Source organism: Fusarium tjaetaba (assembly GCF_013396195.1).
Source record: "Fusarium tjaetaba strain NRRL 66243 chromosome Unknown NRRL66243_c0000070, whole genome shotgun sequence".
NCBI classification, from domain to species: domain Eukaryota; kingdom Fungi; phylum Ascomycota; class Sordariomycetes; order Hypocreales; family Nectriaceae; genus Fusarium; species Fusarium tjaetaba.
Genome location: NW_023501266.1, coordinates 230225 through 254297, shown reverse-complemented (window position 1 = coordinate 254297; position 24073 = coordinate 230225). Strand labels below are relative to the sequence as shown.

General features: G+C 48.5%; 9 protein-coding genes across 9 annotated transcripts; 6 read left to right on the top strand and 3 right to left on the bottom strand.

The window, feature by feature from the left end:
• Positions 1-361: 361 nt before the first annotated feature.
• FTJAE_3791 (secretory lipase) lies at positions 362-1735 on the bottom strand (the record flags this gene model as incomplete). The annotated part of the gene is made up of 1 exon (XM_037350127.1): positions 362-1735. The coding sequence occupies one exon, from the start codon at positions 1733-1735 to the stop codon at positions 362-364; it is 1374 nt and encodes a 457-aa protein (XP_037209205.1).
• Positions 1736-3189: 1454 nt separating this feature from the next.
• On the bottom strand, positions 3190-7778 carry FTJAE_3790 (linoleate diol synthase; the record flags this gene model as incomplete). The annotated part of the gene is made up of 7 exons (XM_037350126.1): positions 3190-3912; positions 3968-4270; positions 4327-4744; positions 4795-7270; positions 7323-7428; positions 7476-7595; positions 7641-7778. 7 exons carry the CDS (start codon positions 7776-7778, stop codon positions 3190-3192), a joined length of 4284 nt encoding a protein of 1427 aa, XP_037209204.1.
• Positions 7779-9208: 1430 nt separating this feature from the next.
• On the top strand, positions 9209-10006 carry FTJAE_3789 (chloroperoxidase; the record flags this gene model as incomplete). The annotated part of the gene is made up of 1 exon (XM_037350124.1): positions 9209-10006. One exon carries the CDS (start codon positions 9209-9211, stop codon positions 10004-10006), a length of 798 nt encoding a protein of 265 aa, XP_037209203.1.
• A 1097-nt stretch (positions 10007-11103) lies between these two features.
• Positions 11104-11619, top strand: FTJAE_3788 (uncharacterized protein; the record flags this gene model as incomplete). Its single annotated transcript, XM_037350123.1, has 1 exon — positions 11104-11619. One exon carries the CDS (start codon positions 11104-11106, stop codon positions 11617-11619), a length of 516 nt encoding a protein of 171 aa, XP_037209202.1.
• A 742-nt stretch (positions 11620-12361) lies between these two features.
• FTJAE_3787 (uncharacterized protein) lies at positions 12362-13717 on the top strand (the record flags this gene model as incomplete). The annotated part of the gene is made up of 4 exons (XM_037350122.1): positions 12362-12946; positions 13006-13014; positions 13074-13526; positions 13589-13717. 4 exons carry the CDS (start codon positions 12362-12364, stop codon positions 13715-13717), a joined length of 1176 nt encoding a protein of 391 aa, XP_037209201.1.
• Positions 13718-14603: 886 nt separating this feature from the next.
• FTJAE_3786 (saponin hydrolase precursor) lies at positions 14604-16442 on the top strand (the record flags this gene model as incomplete). Its single annotated transcript, XM_037350121.1, has 1 exon — positions 14604-16442. One exon carries the CDS (start codon positions 14604-14606, stop codon positions 16440-16442), a length of 1839 nt encoding a protein of 612 aa, XP_037209200.1.
• A 162-nt stretch (positions 16443-16604) lies between these two features.
• FTJAE_3785 (uncharacterized protein) lies at positions 16605-17489 on the bottom strand (the record flags this gene model as incomplete). Its single annotated transcript, XM_037350120.1, has 2 exons — positions 16605-17290; positions 17339-17489. The coding sequence occupies 2 exons, from the start codon at positions 17487-17489 to the stop codon at positions 16605-16607; spliced, it is 837 nt and encodes a 278-aa protein (XP_037209199.1).
• A 3106-nt stretch (positions 17490-20595) lies between these two features.
• FTJAE_3784 (carboxypeptidase 2) lies at positions 20596-22212 on the top strand (the record flags this gene model as incomplete). Its single annotated transcript, XM_037350119.1, has 1 exon — positions 20596-22212. One exon carries the CDS (start codon positions 20596-20598, stop codon positions 22210-22212), a length of 1617 nt encoding a protein of 538 aa, XP_037209198.1.
• A 610-nt stretch (positions 22213-22822) lies between these two features.
• FTJAE_3783 (D-arabinose 1-dehydrogenase) lies at positions 22823-23983 on the top strand (the record flags this gene model as incomplete). The annotated part of the gene is made up of 1 exon (XM_037350118.1): positions 22823-23983. The coding sequence occupies one exon, from the start codon at positions 22823-22825 to the stop codon at positions 23981-23983; it is 1161 nt and encodes a 386-aa protein (XP_037209197.1).
• Positions 23984-24073: the final 90 nt, after the last annotated feature.

The window sequence follows — 24073 nt, the reverse complement described above, 5'->3', positions numbered from 1 at the left end:
GTTTCATGCTGTCGATCAAAGAGGAGTTGCGCCAGGGCGGTAAATAAAAAATCCGGTGGGCCTCCCACGCGTGGAGCATACCCCCACTTTTACGCGTTTCAGTACCTGCAATGAAAACAGAGTAGTCTCAAGGCAGGGCCTCTACCTCTACACTTGTCTTTTCCTTTCAGACTACATTCATGGCTTAAAGTCTTGTTGCTCACTTTGCGTTGTATCATTTGGTGTAAAGGCAATGGCTTCTAAAACATCAAGATCATCGATAACTATGCTAGAGAAGTATTTATAATAAAAGTTAGAGACTACTATAATATCGTTGCTCATCAGCAACTCTTAAACCTCATACAGTTCGAGGCCATAGCTCTCATAGCAGGTCCACTTGAAACTCCTGGCTGGTAAGTCCAAAGTTGTTGGTAACAGGCTTGATAACAGTCTTCTTGCAACCCTTGTTCAGCTTGACCTTGTTGAACCGGTCCTCAATCCATGGCATGAAGTCAGACTGAGAAGCTGTAAGTGCAAGACCATGATCCGTCTTATGGTAGAGTCTATACTCCGCAGTTGACTCCGGGTACTTTTTGCAAGTGGCATTGAAGTCCTCTTCGGCATACTCAGCGTATGTCAGAATGTCATCATCTCCCTGGATGACAAGCATGGGTGCTGCCAGGGGATGTTCTCCAGCGCCATTGTAACGCTTCTGCCAGTCAACAAAGTCAGGATGCTCAACCCAGCTAGTGTTCTTGTATAGCTGTTTCACGGTAAGGCTACCATAGATTGTGCCTCCTGTGTTGATACAGCCCTGGTCCGCAAGGGCGATGCGGCTGAGGACAATGTCGGTGGCGTAGTCTTCGACCTTGATCGAGGGGTAGAGACGTGAGATAGACTGGAGGAGGAAGATGGAGACAACATCGCCAGCTGGGCCATCCTTTGCCCGGCGGAAGGACTCGGGGATGAGCTTGATGGGCTGGAGAGCCGGGGCGATTGCGACAGCACCGAGGAAACCACCAGTTGCCTTGCCGGGCTTGGCCTCTCGCTCGTCAGTTCTCCATGCAGTCATGCCACCCTCACTGTGTCCGATGACAACCCATTCCTTGGTGATCCGCTTCCCGAGAGCCTTGCGTGCAGCTTGAAGTCCAAAGCTGACATCTGCAGCATGAAGCGCGCCAGATTCGTACATGAAGCCCTGGGGAATATCACTGCCTTGACCAGCATAGTCGGGGGCAATGACAACATAGCCTTGTTGAACAAGAGCAAAGGGTCCAGTCCACTCATAGTACAGAGCCCGGTGATTTGACGGCGCACATTGACGCGTGCCACCAGCAGTTCCATGGGTCCAGACAAGTGTTCGGAAAGGCTTGTCGTTGCCGAGCGGGTTCGAGTAAGGAGTCAAGACAAATCCAGTGGCAGGAATTGGCTTGCCATCAATATCCTCGGTCATGTAAAAGAACCGAGACATGGACACTCCGCCGGGAAGGGTCCACCTCTTGGAGGCTTGATCAGCGGGAACATCTTCCCACTTGACAAGATCACCAGCAGAGTATTCAGAAAGATTGGACGGGTTGGAGTAAAAGTCATCTGTTGAGAGGTTCTGGTTAACCCAGCGATTGGTCTCAACAGAGAGAGCCTTGCGGTATGCAAGTTGGCAGGCAACGTCGCAATGGTTAGGCTGCAGGGGTTCTTGAGTAGCGGCAGCAACGAGAGCGCCTGAAACAAGGATATTTGTGATAAACTTTGGTAACATGGTTATGGTATAATTGTGAAAACTCAATCGAGAATGTCACTGTTTGAGTTTATGATAAAAGTTATTTTCATCGCGAGTGGATGGTCTTATTTATACTCTGGCAACTGCTTATTCCCATACAAGCTCTCTTGGGCGTAATTGCCGTTATCTGTCCCCGCTAGTACCACCGATGGCTCCGTTAGAGTTCAAGAACTATGGGGTAGTGCTACTACATCAGGAAGTTGGAGGCCCTGGAATATTCACAGAAGCATCCGACACGGTCAATCGTATAAACAGCCCCCACGCTTGCTGATAGCATTGGCCCGTCTGGTTCATCAATGACTAAAGGCCCGTCCGGTTATGAACTCTAACGTGCTCCCCCGCCTTTTATCTGGTGAGCCTCTTATGCTTAATCCTGGCCCGAGCTGTGTGTAATATCCGAGGTTCCCCTCAGAAAGAGGAGATTCACGAGGATCATCCTAGCTTTGTGCAGATCTCCCATGGTTCTTGGCGTTGTTTGCGCGGAAGAGCTAGACTCGATTAAGCAGTTGTAGGCGCTCTCGCTTAGCCGTAAGCCCGAAAATGGGTTGTTACTTATCTTGGCAACCCACAAGAGCTCTGCTAACCTATACAAGAGAAGTTATTCTTGTCCATTGGTATTATCTCAAGACTACATTGGGGCATTGATTTACAAGGAAATATCGCATGTATCTCGCTTGAGTCAAGCTCGCTCATATTGCTGTCATCAATCAATTGAGAAGGCCCATATGATATACAGGACTAGGGAACTTGAAGCTCTTGAATACAATAAGCGCATCGTCGATTCGTGCTTTTCCCATAATAGGTGCAAGCTGAACGCTCTCTTGTGGCACCAACATGATTAGACATCATGTACCAAAACAGACAACGTAAGTCAATCAGCAGATAGCTAAAACCAACAAACCCGGTTTCTTTACCAAGCCTCTTTTGTTATTCGCTGAGCGGAGCCTACTTGTCCCCTGCCAAGCTGTCACTGACTTGGGCCTGAGTCATTGCCAACCACAATCATCCCACCTGTCGTAACAATAGATATGTGCACGGCCCATCCCACATGTCGTATAAAAAACGGCATATGCCAAAGATGGTTGTCCATGTCAATATGGAAAAGTGAAGTGTTAGTGATTATACCTCACGGGTAAATAAACATCCGACTTTAGTGCATGGCTGCCGAATATTATGTCTCTGTCAAATCCGACAAATAATTGCGATAGGTTGTCTCGTAAGTTTCTCCCAGTCGATGAAGTGGCTCAGAGATCTTCATGGTAACAGAGGTCATGTTTCGCGAATTCTACCAATTTCTCACATTGACATTAAGCAAGAAATCCAAGACGAGTAGAGGGGCATGGAGTCTAGACACTAACGTTCATCAACAACAATAACCGTGGATAAGTAAAGCGATACAAGAGACTAATTATTCTTGGAAACTAACAACACCACTACTTATGAACACAGTTATCACTCAATCCACAGCCAGTCGAAAGCTGAGCCGTCTTCAGCTTATGCTTCTTCTTCGAGCCTCCAACACAAGGACAACCCTTCTTGTGAACCTTCTCACCCTTGTCATCAACCTCGCCCTTTCCAGCTCCCTCCTCAGCACAAATACAGACGGAAGAAGCAAAAGCACCTCCCTCTGTGCTAGGACCTTGAGGTTGATACCACGGGGGACAGAAATCAGGAAGCGTAGGCATCGTCTTGACTCTACCGTAGTCATTGGTGCCAACCTTGTAGTCCGATTCTCCAAAGCCATCGAAGCGGATCTTCCATGTCATGGGGAAGGGAACGAACTCATCCCAAGTTGGGGTGAGATACGTGTCACTCTGCGGCCGCAGATCGCCTTCGGTGACAATATCCTTTGCCTCTCCAGGGCTTTTCAGCTTCTCGGCCTGCTTCTGAATCCAGCTTACTCGGCCGGGAGCCATGTAATTGGCATAGCCCTCGGGAGTAGAGTCAAGGTTGATCCTCTTGAGCTTGCCTTGCGCATCGTGACCACGACGGGGGTTCTTCATCTGAGCGACGAACTTGATCATCGAAGTAAGAGAAATCGTGACAATACGTCGGGGTGCAAAGACGCCAAACTTGTCAGCGATGCTGAGCTGAGCCAGTAAGAGCTGTCGCTTCTCCGGGCTGTTCTTGACAGCTTCCTCGTCGCCGGCTTTGGCCTGTAAAGATTGATTAGTCCGTATTCTTGACAAGCAGGTGGTGACATCAACTTACAAGATCGAGGATAACAGCATCACCTTTTTTGATGGTAACTTTCTCCCCATTGTTCGCACCAGCAAAGATATAGTCGTCCTTTTCAAGAGCCTTGCGAACAATGGGCTGTCGAACGGTGATTCGTGCCATTGTCTGGACCATCTTCTCAAGATGCTCATCAGCGTTTGGCTTATCGCTGAAGACACACTCCTGGACTTGAATCCATTGTGGGCGGGTGTCATGACGCAGGCCTAGCGTGAAATGTGGACGGCCATCAGCTGCTGCATAAAGATCCTTCATGTAGCCATCCAACGTAGCAGTGAACTGGTAGTGGTTAGCGTGTCTCAAATGCTGATGAACTAGGTATTGTAGGAACTTACCGAGACGACTGCATTATAAGCAAAGTCAAGACAAATGAGAAGAAGAATAGCAGCCGCTTTGCTCTGCTCCTTCTCATAACCCAGAACCTGCTTCGCGACAAATACTCCAAGATCATGCATAGCATTAGTCTCCTTCTTACCGAACAACGCCCTGGTGATGTCCCACTGCCCAGCCTCCCAGATGGTTCCTCTCTGAGTCAGTTCGATGAGCTTCTTCATGGAAGCCTTGAAGGCCTCACGACGCTGCAACCACTTGGTCTCGTCGGCGTTGTACGAGAGGAAGATCTGGCAGTTTGTGATGTGCTGATAAATCTCGTTCTCGCTGTACGTGTCCTTGGACTCGGTGGGTTCCTTGAAGAGCTTGTTGCCGAAGCCGAGGAAATCGGCGACATATCGAGTGACAACGGGGATGGCAAAGCTGTGAAGGGTCAGTTGGGTCTGGTGGTCGGACGATAGAAATAAACTTACTCTCGAGTAGCATCGATCTGGAAGGTCGAGTTGGTCATAGAGATCGACTCTCTCTTGACGATATGTCTCATTTGATCGTCAAGATACTTCTTCAAGTCTGCTTCCACATCCTTGACGTAATCATCAATCGCGGGTGTGTATTGAGGGTCGCGCTTCCCATCCACCGTAGTCAACACGTCTCTAACTACTTGAGGTAGATTTGCCTTGTAGTAAAACGCAGAGTTTGTGAAATTCTTAGCCTTCTCGCCCTGTAGGATGATCTTGATGTCATCAAACTTGCTGAGATACAATGGTTTCTCAGGCTTCTGCACTGGAGCAGCAACGGTGACCTTTGGGTGATCAACTGTCTCCTTGAACCAATCACCATAGCCTTGAGCCTCGGCATATTTGCCGTTCTGCTCGGCTGTGTAGAAAGGATGGAAGAAGCGGATGGTGTTGGAGGGGAACCAGCCTGGGAAAGCACGTTGAAGGAGACGGTGGAAGACTGAACTCTTGCAAATCTCGTTGTTAGGAGTGACCTCCTTCATGCCCCAAGAAGTCAAAGAGTTGGTATTCCAGTCAACAGTGTAGAAGCGATCAGATCGCACAAGGGTGATGGCATCGGAGAAGATGGCAGACCAAAGAGCAGAGCTCGACTCACTGGGTCCTGGGTCCAGGCCCATGTACTCATCAGACTCACAGAAGATACCAGGATACAGCTCGATCTTGTCAGGGTGTTCATAAAGATCTCGAAGGGCATTCTGGATCTCAGCGTTCTTTGTGACGCTCTCAAAGGACTGGTGCCTGGGCAGACCAAAGAAGTCTCTGAAGTCATTCAGAGTTCCACACTCCCATCGACGAGCTTGAAGAATGCCCATGATCTCAACCGACTTAAGACACTTGGGAACGTTGCGAGGACCAAAATTAGAGATGGGGTCATCCATGGCTGAAGTCAGCTCCTTGAGCATCTGGTTATCATCGAAGAGGTTGGTGATGGGGTTGCGAGTGAAGTGCTTGGACTCGGTGACCTTGTCCGCACCGACATTGTTGGAAGCACCGTTGAGAGCGACACCACTGTCCGAAGTGTTGCCTGAAGAGCCAGCCCCAGCCGTAGGTGCCGGGTCCTCATCAGGGATACCAAAGGTGACCTCCCATGGCTCAGGCTCCCTCTTACCATACTTGTGATCCTCGGCAGCCTTCTGCTTTACAGCAGCCATGGTACCCAGAAACTCAGGAAGAGAGGTATTGCTCGGGTCCCTAAAGTGCAACACATTCTTCATAAAGTCCTCAGTGTATTTCTCATCCTTGAGAGAGATGGCGCAGTGGAAGCGGTAGAGAAGGTTGAACTCTACCGTGACTTGGTTGCCGATACCACGGCTCGTCTTCTTCTGATCAAAGTCGGCGCGAGGATCAAGCGTGAAGTTGGTGTCGAACTGGTGGAAGCCCATAAGCGCTCTCAGGTAATCGTGGACTGAGATCTGAATGTACATGCCGCAGGTAATGAGTCGGGCTGTGTTGAAGAGATCATCATCTTGCTTGTTCCAGGCTGCTTCCCAGGCATCCTTGAACTCGTCGCACGCCGCTTCAAAGTCCTTGGCTGCTTGATGGTCACGATCCTTGAGCTTCAAGGTCTTCTTCTTGAGTTGGAGCTTGAGTTCGTTGGTCAGGTCTTCCAGGTCTTGGTTCAGCTTAGACTTGTTGAACTTCTCAATCTCTTCCAGAGCGTCGTGTCGCTTTTTCTCGGCTTCCTCTCGCTTCTTCTTCTCCTTGTCTGTCTCATTGGGTGTCTTGGGGGGAGCGTATGGTGCATCGCCAGGCCTAGCTGCGCGAACATCTCGCCAGAGCTTCTCGTACGTCTTACACTTCTCCTTAACATCGTCATCCAGTGGAAGCTTTTGGCCGTACTGGTCCTTCTCAGGAAGATGCTCCATGATCAAAGAGACAAGCTTGGTCTTCTCGTACATGGCGGGGACTCTGAAGCGTCCATTCTCGTTGATGCGGAGAAGTTGTCTTGCAGCATAGTTATGATAGCGGTTGTACATAACGAGCATGATGCAGACGCCAGGCGGCTGTCGCAGTAGACGGTCCTCAGCAAACGTATCGGGCTTCAAGAGACCAAGCTTGAACTTGTCATCTCGAACCTTGCGCTGCATCTCTGTGGTGTATCCATAGAGGGGAGACAGGTCAAGATACGACGAGCTATCAGAGATATTCTTGTCGTTGTCGTTGGTTCTGAAAATGTCATGGATAATGATGGTTGCGTGGTAGATGAGCATGGCGGAGAGTCCAGACTTGCTCTCTCGGCCACCTTCCTCTCGCGCCATGAGCTTGTCAAAGAGATCAGAAGGATCGGGAAGAGCTCCCAATGGCGCTGTCTTCGACGGGACAGTCTTGGCATAGGGGGCACCAGCTTGGCCGAGATGGGGATTCATGGCGCTGTTGAACTTGCCATCAGCAGTTCGATACTGGAAAGCATCGCCAAGGTATGTCAAAGGCGCTGAAGGAATTAGTATCAGTCATCAGTCTCCCCTCAGGTTGTTTAGACTTACGGTGCAGCATCTTGTCGTACTTGTCCTTGACTTGGCCATCGATGAGCTTCTGGCGTTGGACACTGTAGTCGGAAAGACTGCCAGCGATTGTCGCAAGACTCTGTCCCTACGAATTGTCAGTATACAGAGTTATTGAATACAGCACCAACTTACATCAAGCCCAGTGCCTTTGATGATCCCATCTGCCGTCCTCTTTAAGGCGGGCCAGTTGCTTGACTTGGAGAACACGGCTTTGACATCTTCCCATAAGCCAACCTTGGGAGCAATGGGGTTCTACAGACGTTAGCAAGCATGATACAATCTGGAAGTGATACATACTCCAATGAGTTTGTCGCCGTGATATTTAGCATACTTCTCGGCTTCTTTCTTGTTTCTGAGCTGCAACGTGAGCTGCATCAGATCCTCATCCTGCTTACTCATCACAGGCTCATGTGAGTGCTGTGAATGGCCGTTCATGATGACGGTGAGGACTGTTCTGCCGTGTTGCTAAAAGAACACGAGCAGGGGGAAAAGGGAGTGATGCTTGGTGAAAGTGACGTGTGCACAACTTCTGGGCTGAAGATGAAGAGATATAATGGAATGAGATAGTGTGAAATAAACAGAATGTTTTGTGATGCGTATTTTGAGCTGGTGCAGCCTGGGGGCCTATTATCAGTCAATGTAGATTGGGTATCCGAATGCAGATTGTGAATACACTGTAAAGACAAACTATCGATTAGACCCTGCCTCGCTTACTCCGCTCTATCAGCTCTTTCGGAACCAATTCTCGGGCATTGTTATCCAAATCTCGGCATCTGCAATGCCAAGAATATCTCAATCATTGTGTTTCTGGCCCATCCCCGCTCATTTCTCGAGCTGACGAACCTTGCATGCCGCGTGGCTGACATTCGTGGCCTGCTCATTCGTCATCGTGACATTTCTTAGTCCGCCGCTATTGATTTCATGCATTTGTTCCTCCAGCAATCACAAAAGAACTAATTTTCAGTAGACCAAAAAACAGCCAAGTCAGATCATTGGAGGCAAAGTTCAGAGCTGAACTTGAACACGCACACGAGCAGTGGTTATCACGGCTTTAACCAAATGCCGCATCGCTATCACATTCCCCGCTCAGCCACCTGCAAATTCACCCACTCAACACTCCACACGGCCCGTTGCGGCTGGCTGACCGCTAACTGGTCTAAGATAGCGTCTTTTTCAGACTAGCAGAAGTGCTCAGGCCACCTCCGGAGCTGAAAATGCGTGCATCGTTAGCCGTTGATCTGATCAGCATCATCACATTCCTCTTCCAGCGTCTCCAAGGCCTCCAAACAGCTTGTGGCATGAAAGACTGTAGCGGTGTTGTGCACTAATGCGCCAAGGACTATCCCGTAACCCGGTTGTCAACCGGTCAGGTATCCAGCGCTTATCGTGAAGCTGTCCTCCCCTGTCACTACCCGTGCGCCGTCGGAGAGTGTCCTAGCTGCAGGAGGTCTAACCAACTGAGTAAATACGTTGCCAGTTTCAGCAAGCCACAAGACGTAAGCAGTAATGCAGCTCTCGCATCTGGCTCGTTTCCGTCCCCCACATACATCCGATGTCTCAAACTCTGGCTTTGGTAGTGCGGTTGATCTTGGAACTATTGGAAATGCTCAGCGCTCAACTGGCCGCCACAAATACTACGCTACAGGTCTAGACTCCAGTGTAATGAACCTGGAAACCATTGGTCAATGATAACTGAAGCTCTTGAATGACCCTGCAGCTTCTTCTCTTCATGGTATAACAGCTCATGTTGATTCAAGGAACGGCAATCCCACGTCCTTCTGCCGTTGCGAAATCAGCTCATTTACTTTCACTTGTTCATTCTCCATCACTCAAGACCAACAAAGTCCATGTCGGTCACCATCCCAATGCCTCCTACACCTGCAGTTGGAGAGTTTGCAAAAGCTCCTCCCAATGCCAGCAGAAGTCCCTGCCCCGTCGTCAATGCTCTCGCAAACCATGGCTATCTTGAGCGCAGCGGCCGCGGCATTTTCATGGATGATCTCAACGCCTCAATGAAACACGTCGGCATGAGTCCTCTTCTCGGCTCTGTCTTTGCCATCCCCACCTACTTTGAGTACCAAAACCCAGCCAAGGCATACATGAAAAAGCCTGTTGGCACATGGCAGAGGATCTGGTCCCTCATCAAGAACCCCTACTCCTTCTTTGACTATTTCGGCTGCTGGAATTCGAAGCAGATCACTGATGGAAAGAAGTATCTCAATCTTGAGAATCTTGCTTCTCACGGCGCTATTGAGCACGACATCTCTCTATCAAGACGGGACATTGCTCAGAAGCAGGGAAACAATGATCCTCAACAGGACTTGATTGAAGAGATGCTGGAATATTCTTATGATGGTGAAACTCTCACCATTCCAGATCTTGCCCAGTTCATCAAGGCTCGTATCTCACGGCAGCTGGAGGATAATCCAGAGTTGGTTTATGGACCAGCTGAACATCAGGTCAATTGCGGACAGCTCGCACTGATGATGGGCTGTTTTGGAGATGGAAAGACGATTCCAGTCAAGTATGTCAGAGCTATCTTTGAAGACGAGAGACTGCCTATTGAGGAAGGCTGGAAGAGGCGATCGTGGTGGACAATGGGTCTTGTTGAGTTCTTTGGTGCTGTCAAGAACTTGGTCAATGCTGTTGGTGTGCAGTTCTAGCTATCACGTCATTAATCGTATTATTTATTTTACAATTCTATACATGTCTGTTCAACTTGGGAGTAATGGTCAGTTGAGACGGAGAGCCAAGTAATGGATTTATCACCAGGGCCTGCAGACGGCCGGATAAGCTCACGTGCAACCTTGCCTTTCTGAATATTAAGATTATTTGGAAGCTACCCAGGACGTGCTGCATAATTACCAATTCCCCATCTCCCGAAAAACAAAAACCTCCTTAGATAGCTTTGTATCTACTCCACAATGATCAGCCGCTTGGAGGGCCTCAATTTCAGAAGCTCCGATGCGAGCCTTATCTTGTTTCGGGTCAAATGGACTTTTGAAAAGATACCATGTTTCTGACTGTCCAAAAATGCCCAAATTCTACAGAACAGCCAGCCACAGAAATAGTGCTAAGCCCAAGAGGACCAGAGGACGGCCTGCCGCCTGCTAGCGCTGAGGGGTAACTAACTATTGCAAAAGCTACTGCATGCCGGGGGGAGGCCGGGGCAAGCGCTAAAGCCAATATTGCGACCCTGAACGCTGTAGCCAAGAACGTCTTGGGGATTGTAAATGTCTCAGTTCAAGTAAACAAGATAGCGAGCGAATTGCGACTCGTGGGCCGTCGTTTGTTATCCTTAGACGTAGCTGGTTGCGATTTTCAGCTCTCTCCACAGCCCCTTCAACAGTCACATCGAACCCTCAGCCGGTCAGCGGCTCGCCCAGTGGCGCACTGCAAACCTCCAGTATATTCTCAGCTGGAGTTCCTTATCGAGTTAGGACCCAAAAGAGCATACGCAACCAGGACCTTAGTTGTGGACTGTGATGACTGCCAGTTCGGCTCGCCGTGCGGCAACAAAGTGTCCAGTGGTTTCCATGCATGACAGTTTGGAATGTAAATTCCGGCGCTGCCCTCGCCATAGTTCAAGAATAGCTTTCTATAACAAAGGGCTTCTCTTTCGATTGCAAACATAAACATCAAAGACAACCACTGGACAAGTATTTCTTCCATTTCTCATCACTTTATTTTACGCATAGTCACAAACAGCTTCATCATCCTCATCACCTGATTCAAAACATCCTCCAATAAACACACAAACATGACTTCCCTTCACGCCTACCTCCCAGCCCTCAAGGGTATTGCCATCGCTGGCAGTCTCATCAACGGCGGTACCATGACATCAGGTTACCGTCTCCTCCCCTCAGTCTACCCAATCGTCCAAAAGTCCCCCAAAGACGCTGCAAAGCAATGGGAGTACTTTTACTGGTCCATGTCAGCCACCGTGCCATGGGTCGACCTGACCACAATCATTGTGATCGGAACTATTGCCTATGGAGAGTACAAGGAGAACAGCTCTGCTTTGGCTTGGAAGATCTGGGCTACTGCAGGAGGACTCATGCCCATCGGTTGGATCTGGGTTCGAAAGGTGATGCTCGGCCCGTCTTACAAGTTGCTTGACATTGCGGACTCCAAGTCTTCGGAGACTGAACCTTTGAATTCCAGTGCGAAGAATGTTTTGGACCTCATGCAGGAGTTTAATGCGCAGATGGCTGTGAGAATGATGTTTCCTTGGGTTGTTGGTGGACTTGCGCTCTGGGCTACCCTGGGCCTCTAGAGGATGTTTTGAAGATGTTGAAAAGCGCCGAGCATGGTATTTATCTATACGGCGGTAGTGTTCTGGAGTGCGTTGTCTGGAGTAATAGTATCGCTGAGTATTCGGAGAGTTTGATTTACAGATCACGATAGCCTATATCATCTATGAATAAAGATGCAGATATGTTTTAACCCATTCTTAGTACAAAATGTTGTGTTTGGTCGTCCGTTCATGTGCGTCAACGATAGATGGGTTTGTTTATATGATGACCTGCAACGAAGTAACAACAACAGCGGTGCAGAATCGGTATCTTGATAGTCTTATACCGCAAGCGTGTGAGAGCATAAACTATCCTGAGACCAAAACTCATCATCAGCATCATCTTCCATGGCCCTGGAGCGATGCACGAACCAGGATTGTCCGCGGACTCGGCACTTCAAGACGCCGACGATCTAAAGCACATGTAGTTAGTTTTGTTTGTCCGTTCTTTGAAGTGTAAACTTTATGTGATGATTAAGCGGGTAAAAGCCGGGATGCTGATCGATGACTGGCCGTTTGCCGGTGCAACATACGCCGGTGTCTTACTGGATCCGGCAAGTCGGGTAGCCCGGAAGCAACCAAGAGCCGACTCCGAAGAAATAAGATTAAATCAATACCGTCAGATTTACCCCAACGAACCTTGCACCATCAATCAAAACATCCCTGAGCCTCAAATTCGACGATTCCCTCGAGAGACAAGAGATCTCTCAAAGTGTCAGCCGCAATGTCGGAGCCGCCGCCAAACAATGGCTTCGTCGGTCGCGTCCGCGGCGCGTCGCTATCAATCATCAATGCCAATCCGCAGCTGGGAATGTGGCAAGCCACCGGCACAGCCATCGCACAAGCCCCCAATCTCACTGAACTCCGCGACGCCGAATCTGGCGGCGACAAGATCGAATTCAACGCCCAAGGCCATTCTGCGCGTTACGCTGTGCCCGAGCCAGATGGCGAACTCACGCTGGTGAGGACAGCGACGCTCACCCGCAGACCCAGTGTGATTCCGAAGTTTGACAAGGACCCTTTCACTGAGGAACCTGTCGCGATTCCTGAGGAGGTGGACGTGGAGCAGGGGTCGTCGAGGGAGGAGACTATCACCGAGGCGCCTGAGGAGCATCATCATCATCATCATTTTCATTTGCGCGAAAAGCATCGACAGCGACTGGAGCGACGGAAAAGTCTGTATGAGAAACACAAGGCTGACGAGAAGGAGAAATGGGGACCAACCATCATAAACGGCCTCAAGGCATTTTGGAAATTCTTTCTCACGCCGTCTGGCTTCCTCATCACGCTCTACGGCTTGAATGTTGTGGTAAGTAGCCCTTGTCCGGTTGTTCCGTAAGTTCAGCTCGCTAACTAACACTCTCACAGGCATGGGGCGTAAGTGGATTGACGACTCGATATCTTTCTGTTATACACATCTAACCCTTCACCTCTAGGCAATGCTTTTCTTCCTGCTGCTCAATGTCGCACCAGCCATGAACCATCCCAGCGCAAACGACAACAACTCAGCGCGCAAGAAATGGCTGGAGATAGACAGTCAGATCCTCAACGCCCTCTTCTGCGTCACAGGCTTTGGTCTAGCCCCATGGCGCTTCCGCGATTGGTACCGCTACACCCGCGCAGTATTCTGGAAGGATGTCCCTGCCATGCAGAAGCTCACAGAGCAAAACAAGGCTTGGTTTCGTCCTCCTGCCTGGGCCACGGAACAGACCGCAAGCCCGGCTGACTCGACTACTACTCTTCCTCGCTCGACAACGTTTACTGGCGAGAAGGCGCCTCCGACACCGCTTTGGAAATTGGGCTTCACTATATATATGATGGTGCTGAACACATTCCTGCAAGCTGTTTTGTGCTATTTCATGTGGGGGTATAATCGCATTGATCGTCCCGTAAGTTCATGTTTCTAGTCCCCCAGGTAATTCGAGCTTCGCGTACTAACTTGATGTAACAGAGCTGGGCTACTGGCACTTTCATCGGTCTAGGTTGCGGCACAGGTCTCTTGGCTGGTCTGATGTCATGGTGGGAGGGCCGCAAGGTCAAGAAGATCGAAGGCCCCGAGGTTAAAGTCGTCGCTGTATGACGGGATCATATCGCGCAGAGTCTGTTCAAAGTCTTATAGAGTTTTAATTTATGTAGTGTATTTAATGGTTAATGCAAGTCTCTGAGCTAGGGCTCGAAGAGAGCAAATGGAATTTCACATTTTAGAAGCAATACTTGCCTTCCTGTAATCGTCTTGTCATTATATGTGACCGGCAAAATTGCACTAACATCTACAGCCACGCGCTCTAGTTAGGTGTAGTTGCACCAACTGTTGTTACGTCCTGAAAATGGCGACCGTATGGACATTCCTTTAATTTGAGTATACTACATAAGGGATATGAAACACCGGTAGGGCGATTGAGCAGTGTTGGTCATGCCTTCATTTTGGCAAATTCTACTAAATTAATGGTCCAGGTTAAGGGAAAGAAATTGCACGCGGATGGCTAAATACGAAATACGCGTATAGTGAAGATCTCCGCGTATTGTGTTATGCACGAGCCAATGACGTGTTTGTGGAGTACAGAATTTGATACTCACATTAGGGGCTGGCACTATTAGCGCGGTACAAGATGTAATGCAATGACTTGAAGTAATAGATAAATAAGAGCAAATATAATGGTAAATCCTTTAGTCTATGGAGATTAAAGGCTTTAATTCATAGGTCAAAGCATGCTGCGATCTCCGTTGGGCTATTGAGCCTTGATAGAGCTAATAATAAAGTTGGAAATGGAAGTTTTGTACTAACAGTCCAGATACGTGTGAGACAGTCAAAAGATTATAAGTACCTGTCGTTATGACTTTGCCAGGCCATTCATTGCACATACAAGGGCGCGTAATTGACACCAATAATCACAATGCATTACTGCAAATCATTCATACTGAGCTGTGTAGGGAGGGCACTGGGACTTCAGAAATCTCAGTTCATCATGTCGACCGACAAAGCGCAACATGCCCCACCAATTCCAGAACCCATCAGCCTTTCGACACTTCCCCTTCCACCAGTTGCACCCAGCAATAATATCGGTGCTTGCACGCCAGAAGTGAATCCAAACGGCACTGGATGCATGACTGCAGCGTCAAACCAGGACTTCCAAGCCGGTGGCTTTCTACCGGATGGAAAGCATGTTTTGGTCCACGTCACTTTTACAGGCGCTCCATCATCTCCAGACCCATCCAGCGTTAACAATGGTAGCCAGATCATTATCGTCAAGACCAACGGCAAGGTATTCCCTAGTGGAAGTCCATGGAAGTGTCTCACTTGTGGATTGGCGGAGCAAAACATTAGAGGATCAAGCCCAACATACAGCTATCCTCAGGCATTTGGTGACGGAAAAAGAATTCTCTTCGGTACGAACATACTCGATTGTGGAGAGCATAACCTGGCTGATGCGGCCTGTACACCGGAGCGCACCCGTGTTTATCCCTTACGGTGGAATACTAGCCCTGATGGGACTGGGGAAGGAGGCGCGATTAGGGAACTGCGTTTGCACCCCGACAACGTCCATCTTGGGTTCAATGCATTCACAACTAACGGTCGAAAGATCGGTCAGTACGCGTACCTCGGGAGATTGAAACTCAACGCGAAGCCAAAAGTCGGCTTACCACTTGTTCCACGTTACGATCTCGTCAAAGTCACCCGACTGTTCAACCCAGAAGCAGACCAACCTATTGCAGCGCATGGTAAACACATCACCATAAACCGAAACGCCATAGCTGTAGGTGAGCTTCGTGGTTTCAGCGGTAGGGGAACTGAAGCTACGTACATCGGCTATCCGGCCGACTCCTCCAACATTGATGTCTTTGCTGTTCACTTGGAGACAGGCAAGGTGCGGCGACTTACAAGCCATCCAGAATACTGCGATCCTATTGCTATCTCGCCTGATGATAATTGGATGGCAGTTTTAGATACGCGGGGAACGGACCGTCAAATGTGGCTCTCTGGCATGAGACACATTCCGCCCGTTACCGACCTGATCAGTACGACAATTACATCCTCGACAAGAAACAACGGACAGAGACGATTCTTCAGACCGTATATCTTGGATCGTTATGGTGATCGTGGGGAATACTTCGGCCAGAAGATCAGTGGGGAAGGGGAAGGCGTTCCTGGTAGTGGCGATTATAATGACCCCGAATGGAATGCAATGGCTGACCCGAGATGGTCTCCTGATGGCACTCAGATTGTTTACGCTGAAGCTCAAACGCTGCCTCCTGCGTGCGGAGGGATCAACCCGCTTCCTTGCTATGCGTCTAAGGAGCCGGGAGGCAGACGAGTACGTGTAGTCGTGGCAACTCTTGCATCTCGGGAGCCCCTCGATCTTCCTGCAGTGGATGTCATCTCGGATGAGGTCCCCTGGGGGGTAAAGTACTCCCCAGGAGACATTGATCCACAACGTCCGGAGCCGACACCTGGAAACTACACACTGATGGGGCTCAGTTGTGGATATGCCGATGTCGAGATCGTGGGGGGAGATGATGCGTGTATCAGTGGGATCAGTGTTGTCTATCATCACTTCTCAGATGATGGAACAACGTTCCTGTCAGGATCAGAAACAGTTCGCACCACGTTTCCATCCCTGACGCTCAGCCATGTCGACTGGTATTCTAACCTGACTCAAACTGGAAACTCGAAGAATACAAAGAGGACAAGCCCAGATGGCTTTCATCTGACTATTGACGTTTTGAGGAACATATTCCAGGCAAATGGGACCATGAACACCACGATTGACGGCAATCTCAATACACAGCCTGCAAATGGAACCTGAGACAATGAGGATAAACAAAAATGGGGTAGAATGTCGTAATCTGGCGAAACAACTCTCGTCACAATCTATCTATTAATACATGTATCCAATCATCCCTCTAGCTATCTGATGATAGGGGCGCTCTACGGTATACCTCTAAACTCCCGATGAGCCTTGAGACGACTACACGCTATGCAAGGGATACTCATCTACCGTATACCTGGGCTTTTCGTCTCCCAGCTTGTTGATGACTTTGCTTGGGTGGAAGACATTAAAGAGAATAGCAACAAAGGACATGAGCGTCGCATCGAAGATATAGAGCCAATACTCATGAGCCTGCAACGCCCCATCTTTCCCAAGAACATATTCCGCGACACGGAAGACTGAACGAACGAGGATAAAAAGGCTCGAAGCGTAAAGGATGAGAATCAGCTTCTCCCAAGGAGTGTTCAGGACAAGCGATCGAGATGTTGGGCGAGAGCGAATCCGCATATGAAAAACAACCGTGACAACCATAAAGAAGCCAAAGAAGACGATCTGAATGAGCAATCCGCCAACGATCATGTTCTCACCCATTTTGACGTTATCATTAGATTTTGCTGAGGCGAGCATACCGCCACCTCCACTCTGTGCCAGGAAAGATAGCACGTCGCCGATGACAAACACCTTGGTCAACCACTTCGTTCGAATCAGGGATAAGTGACCGGCATCCAAAAGAACTATCAATCGGCCCAATATCATATAAATCGAAGTGGCGAGAAGTGCAGGACCGAGGAGGAGTAATATCGACTGCATGATGTACGGGTTCTTGGTATAGTCTGGAGCTTCCTTTGCGGAGAGCGCGCGGCCGACGTAGCCGAATGCCTCGACTTTGGAGAATCAGTATTCTTCCATCATGTAAAGGCAAGGACACTTACAGAGACAGCCAATGAGGAACGGGACAAAGTACCATGTTCGATGCCTGAACATCTGCCATAAGTGGATAAGAGCGGCAGTAGTGAAGATGATGACAAATGCGGCAGCCGCTGGCAACGAGGGCTCGTAATTGTAAAACTTAAAACCTGCCATGATGATGTTTTGTGAAAGTGATGGTAATGAAAATGATTGTGAAGTGCCGAATCTGTTACAAATGAGAGCGTTTTGTTCTGTAATGACAGGTAAATAGATGCGAAAGAGAAAGAAATGAAACTCAAGAACGATAAACTAATGAAAACAATAAATGTGAAGCAGATACTGAGAGAAGATCCGAAATTATTAGTCTGTATTGCTGAAGTACTTATAGAATGCATTGAGAACTCCTGTATTGCAATACGCGAACTTGGCCCCTGGACGCGTAGGGGCGCGTACCTGACACCGCATGTTCCACCACAAGAGGGGGACTGGACTTCAAATGTCTTAAGCTTATTTTTGACCCGCTTCACTAGCCATTCAGCTTGCTGTTAACAATATTATCTGTTAGCTGAGATACGGATACTGCGGAAGGCCTGGTTGCTATACACGTATAGCCAGTACCAGCAGGGATATGTAGACTCGTATAAGTGGAACAAGTTTCGTGTATCGCCATTGACGGTAAGTACGGTAGGATTTCCTAATTATAGAATTTCTCTAGCAGTATATATGCTGCAACTTTCGCTGTCAATTGCCTACTTCTAATGGGCGAGGTCCTTCTTTCATACGCTCTGGGTGTTGTCAATATCTGCAGTAGCCCTCCCGATATGCACATGGTACCTCCTTTGGCCAGGTGCTTCCAGTCAGCGAAGCAATAAGGAGGTAGAGAACTTCACAGTCGCTAATTGTCATGCTATATATAGCATCCTCATTATGCTGCTGTGGAAGGCATTCAGCATTATGAATCCAGATCTTGAGCTACAGCCTCATCTCTGACAACATGTTCATTCCCACATAGCATCTAGCTAAGTCATGTCATCTATTTATAGATGCGTTCAAGCCACAGGCTCGGTTAAGTCAGAGCTACATCATCATCAGTCCACCAAAATCCACAAGTTCCGAAGAAAATAAACAATGGGCCATTAAACCCGAGAGACCTAACTGCATTGACCCCTTCAAAGCCCGTTCGCCATGTTGTTCCATTGGGATCAGCCAAAGAGCATTCCCCGTTTACGAGAAAAATAGTGGAATGCACGTGACAGCCCGAGTCTTTGGTCGCGTTTTTCTTCGGGTTTCTCCTCAACGTCTCTTCCAACTCAGATCCCTTTTAAACTGTGTATTTCAAAAATGCTGAGGCCTGAGACACGTCTGGAATGGGCGTTTGTTGGGATAACGGCTGCTCAGGCTGTTATCATCATTTCTGTGCAAACGTAAGCCCCCGATCCCTTTTTTTATGGCGCAAAGCAACTGACAGTATCAGGGCCATTCTTGTTGAGTACCTTCATTGGGTTAATCCCGTTGTATACCAAGTCCCAGTCTCATATGTTACGCCTGTAGCCTCTACAGTGTCGATTATCAGTTTTGGGTTCCAAGCCGTTCTGTCCGTGGATTCGTGCCGCATCAAGAACAAGATCCAACTATGAACTCAATGTCTTCTCAGCATTTGCTTCTCAATCTCCATTGGTATGGAATACTTCCAAATAAGAGGCGCTACGCAGAGAGTTAGTCGCGGTGAGGACATGTACAAAATGCCTTTTGCAGACAATAGCATGCCGTATTGGGATATCGCTGGCCCAATGTCAATTACTTGCATTGCTGTAGCATCGGCGTGCAGTCTTTGTATGTCTGCGTTGGCCTATTACCTTCACATAGAGTTCTCATGGTCTTTGTACGAGCACATCAGCCCGGACCTGAAGATGACAGCGAGACACGTCAAGTACCTAGTATGTGACCAACAGTCCTAGTAGGTTGTATACTAAACCTGATAGGCATATCTGGTGTTTCTCAAAGTCTCCCTCTTACTGCTAAACCTGTTTCTTATCACGTATGGCCTTGTGGATGTCCATTACCGAGAGCCAGAGTTTGGACTGACCATGACAATCATTCCTGTCTCAATCATCCACGCCATTCTTGCTGGTGTATGCGTCAAAAATGAACATATGCTAGGTATGACATTAGCGATAGTATGTAATCCCTAAAAAGTCATATAGCTAGAACTGACGGCTGTCAAGATGTTTCATATTGCGGCGATAGTGTACCTAAGCACGCGGCTCATAGTGCTAACTGGCAATGGCCTGCTGGCACGCACATTGATGAAGGAAGAGATGTTGCTATTTGCCTCATTTGCTCTTTCTTTCAACATCATATCTGTGACTTTTGCTGCCATGTGCGTGTTCAAATTTGGAAAGGGATTGAAGCCGCTACTGCAAGGACAAGGCACAAACAACATACCTACTTCAACGAGCGCATTTGAGCTAAACCCGCGGCATTTCAGCATCCGGACTATGGACAGTGAGCGGATTTCTAAGCGCTTTGACATTGATTAGATCTCTATAGTATACTGTTACCAGGCCTACACATTCTATAATGCCTGTACTCTTTCTTACTTTCCCCGGCTTATCTTAGACCTGACTTCCGTTCATATAAGAAAGATAACCCGGTAGTATTAGACCGTTCGCGAACATGGTACATAGCCGCTAGCACAGCCGAATGAGCGGGTATGTTCCCGCTATCGGCGAAGAGACTCTTGGTGCAGTGATTGCTCCTAGCTTGCTGCCCGCACCAATATTGTGTAAGGTTAAATTCAAGCTTAATTCAATCTCAGCCACAGTCTGCGCGTTCATTAAAGATTTGTTGAATAGAAGATACCTCAAGATCGTTCACTGTGTGGATTCAACTTGCTCTTGGTCCTCGTACTCTTGTCCCATGCGAACACAGCACTTCAACTCCCTTGACCCGTTAGAGGGTATGGCAGTTCAATCTAGATGAGTATATACTTCAATCAGCACCCGTCTAAGTTCCCTGATATGAGATATGTCTTAACAAGTTTGCGATGAAAGTTGGCCTCCGTGGTCGGACTGCCAAGTGATAACAGTGGATCACAGAGCTTGGCAATACAGGAAATCGCGGGGTTACAAGTTGACCTTTATCTTATTCGACAATGATAATCACCTACTAGTATCAAGAGGGAAGCTCACTGCAACACCGGGACTTGGCTCGGAGGTAACTAACTATATATAAAAGAAGGGAAATATGCGTTTTAAATAGCCTCATCCAGCAAGCAACGATGCATTCTCTTGTATTTTCAACTCTTCTTTCTGGAGCCGCAGCGCTGTCTTATGCAGGAAATAAAGTCCCTTTTGAGACGGATCCTCCCCAAATTGCTGCCAACTTTCCGGATGTTGATCAAAAGCTCTACTCTCCAGCCTTCATCAATCCGGAGAATGTTGCTCCGGGTTTCGCCAATGGCACAGCAGCGCCAAACTCCCAGCAGACGTTGGAGCAGTTCTTGTGGACGCTTGCATCGCGAAACGACTGGATGACCTATCATAACCCTGTGTTCACTTCTGAAGAGGGACGCTCGATTCCTTATGTTGTTTTGTCTGCATCAAAATCGCTATTGCAGACATCGCCAGTAGGTAACACCACTAACAAGGTCAGAGTCTGGCTACAGGGCGGAGTTCATGGGAATGAACCGGCTGGTGAACAAGGACTCCTTGCACTCCTCGGCAAAATGGATGCTGAACCGGAATGGGCACTTGGACTTCTGGAAAAGCTCGATATCATTGTTCTTCCGCGATATAACCCTGATGGGTCGGCTTATTTCCAGCGTCTTCTGGCGACAAGCTTTGACCCCAATCGAGACCATACCAAGATGGCTTCGCAACAGACCATGGAAGTCAAGCAGTTGAACCTCAAGTTCAATGCCCATGTCCATCTCGATTGCCACGAGTACGGTGCCCGAAGAGGCTTAACATATCAGAACAAAACCTATATCCCGGTCCAGGACAACCAGTTCTCAGCTTTTAAGAACCCAAATGTCCACGCCGACATTCGTTCCATGGCGGAATCTCTGTTTGTCCCAGAAGTCGCCAGCGCGCTACGAAAGAAGAATCTTACAACGAACGGCTACGTTGTTGCATCACAAGACAACGACACCATCAAACTTCAAGACTTTGTCACCGATACCCGCGGCGAAGTCACTATTTTTCTTGGTCAAGGACTAGCTTTTCTCTCAGAGACAAGAGGAATCGGAATTGGAGATCGCAACTTCCAGCGCAGAACAACAGCCGGTTTGACTGCCGCTGAGACGGTCTTGCAAGTTGCCGCTGATAATGCGGAGCTGGTATACGAAACTGTCGAGGAAGCGAGGAAAGACTTTATCGAAAATGGCCACGAGATTATTGTGAGGGATCAGCCAAGATGGATGGAGACGACATGGCCATACCTTGATGCTGAGACTGGAAACATCACAGAGGTTCCTGTTTTGTTTGGTAATAATACTCCTCCCGCTAGTAACCTTACCCGCGCTCGTCCAGAGGCCTATATCTTCAGCAGAGCCTGGGCCAACGCTGCTCTCCGCCTCCGAGCAGCTGGTATTATCGTGGATGAGCTTGCTGTCGACTTTGAAGGTGAGGTGGAAGCATACAACATCACATCTGCGACACTGGCAGAGACGAAGTATGAAGGTATTGCATTGACTACAGTAAATACGGAGTTGAGCAAGAAGATAATGAGGTTTCCTGCTGGGGCATATTGGGTTGGTACAAAACAGCAGCATGCGGCGCAGGCCTTTGTCAGACTTGAACCTGAGAGTCCAGATGGGTTCGTTACGTTCAATATCTTGCCTGTCAATGCAGGGGATGAGTATCAGGTCTATAGAATTCCGGCTAAGAGTCAATAGTGTGAGGCAGCAGGATAATAGGATAAAAAGATGTACCTATAGTATTTCCGCGCTTCTAACATATTTCCATGCAAAAGTTCAACATTAGCCAACTTATCCTAGACTAAATCCCCGTCGCAGTTATGTGTGTCTGCGCATGTCTCAAACATCAATCGAGATATCCCAGCGCTATGGCTGTCTGCAAGGTCACAGTTGGGCGTAGCCAGTATGGGCTAGGACGGTTGATACCGCATGATGGTCCGGCATGAGAGAATTAACCGTCGGGTATTTAGTCCCAACGACGCCAACCGTATCCACTGTCAGATACGTACCAATGATACTCTATCAAGCTGCAGATCTCATTTGTAACGGGCCGATATGATAAAAATCCCTCTGAGGCGTCTTAGCGCATTGAGAACTGTTATATCCAAAATGCAAGTCTGAATAACTGACTTCTATCCAAGATTCATAGTGAAAGGACTAATACATATCCCCAATCGCCATAGCCACAGATCTCTCATTCTTTATCACTTCAACTATCTCTATCAAATAAACATCAACTATCTCAATCTAATAAACATCAACTCCCTTTTCTACTCCAACACAAACAACAACCAAGCAACACAACAAAATGTCACCAACCTCTTCACCCCCAGCCTTGGTCATGGGCGGAGCAGGCTTCAGCTACCAACTGAACCCTGACCCGGAATCTCTTCCTATCGTCGACATCCTCTTGCGCGCATTCGAGCTTGGCGTGCGCACCATTGACACATCACCATACTATGAGCCCTCAGAGCAACTCATGGGCGCTGCATTATCAGATTCCCGCATCCAGTCTAGATACCAACGGAGTGACTACGAGCTCATGACCAAGGTTGGCCGCATCAAGGAAAACGAGTTTAATTACTCCCCGGACTGGATCAAAAAGTCTGTCGCCAGATCACTGCAGCGATTTGGGACTCCGTACTTGGACGTTGTGTTCTGCCACGATGTTGAGTATGTCTCCTTGGATGAAGCCGTCACAGCTGTTGGTGTACTGCTGGAGTTTCAACGAGCTGGTGTTATTCTGCGGGTCGGAATCTCAGGATACGACATTGATGTTCTAGCTGAGGTTGCTAGCCTTGCCGGACAGAAATATGGACACACTGTCGACGTTGTTCAAACATGGGCTCAGCTCACTCTTCAGAACACACAAGCCGAGACCCGTGGTTTTGATCGTTTCCGCGCAGCCGGCGTTAACTCAGTCTTCTGCTCCAGTCCACTGGCTGTTGGGCTATTGAGGACAGGAGGTATTCCTCTTGGGCTGACAGGCGATTGGCACCCTGCGCCTCAAGGTCTGAGGGCTGCTGCGGCCGAAGCTGCTGAGTGGATGGACAAGCACGGAGAAGAAGAAACTCTATGCTCGCTCGCGATGCAATATGCTATTGTGAAGGCAAAGCAGAACTGCACTCCTTCGTTCTCGGTCTCAACCATAACAGGAATCAGTACTCTTTCAGATCTGGAGCAGAATGTGGTTGCAGTCAAAAGAGTACTAAAGACTGATGGAAACTCCGAGAGCTTACGAGACTGTACCGAGCTAGACCCTCAAGCAGTGGAGAGCAGATTGTCGCTCGCTGAGCGTGTTCGCCTGATCATTGGGGAGTGGTTAGACTACGACTTTTCTGGGAAGAAGCCCAAGACAGTGAGCAGCGTCTCCAACGGGAATGGTGTCGATGATTCTGAGGCAGTAAATATTACAACACCGAAGAACAAGGAGTTGAAGCAATTCGCAACGATCGGAGTAGCAGCGTGAGGGAATCATGCGCGTTTATAAATTTACACCAGGTAGCGTCCGCAGAGGAACAAAACAATATCCTTCTTCCGTCCTTTCAGCATGTTCAAT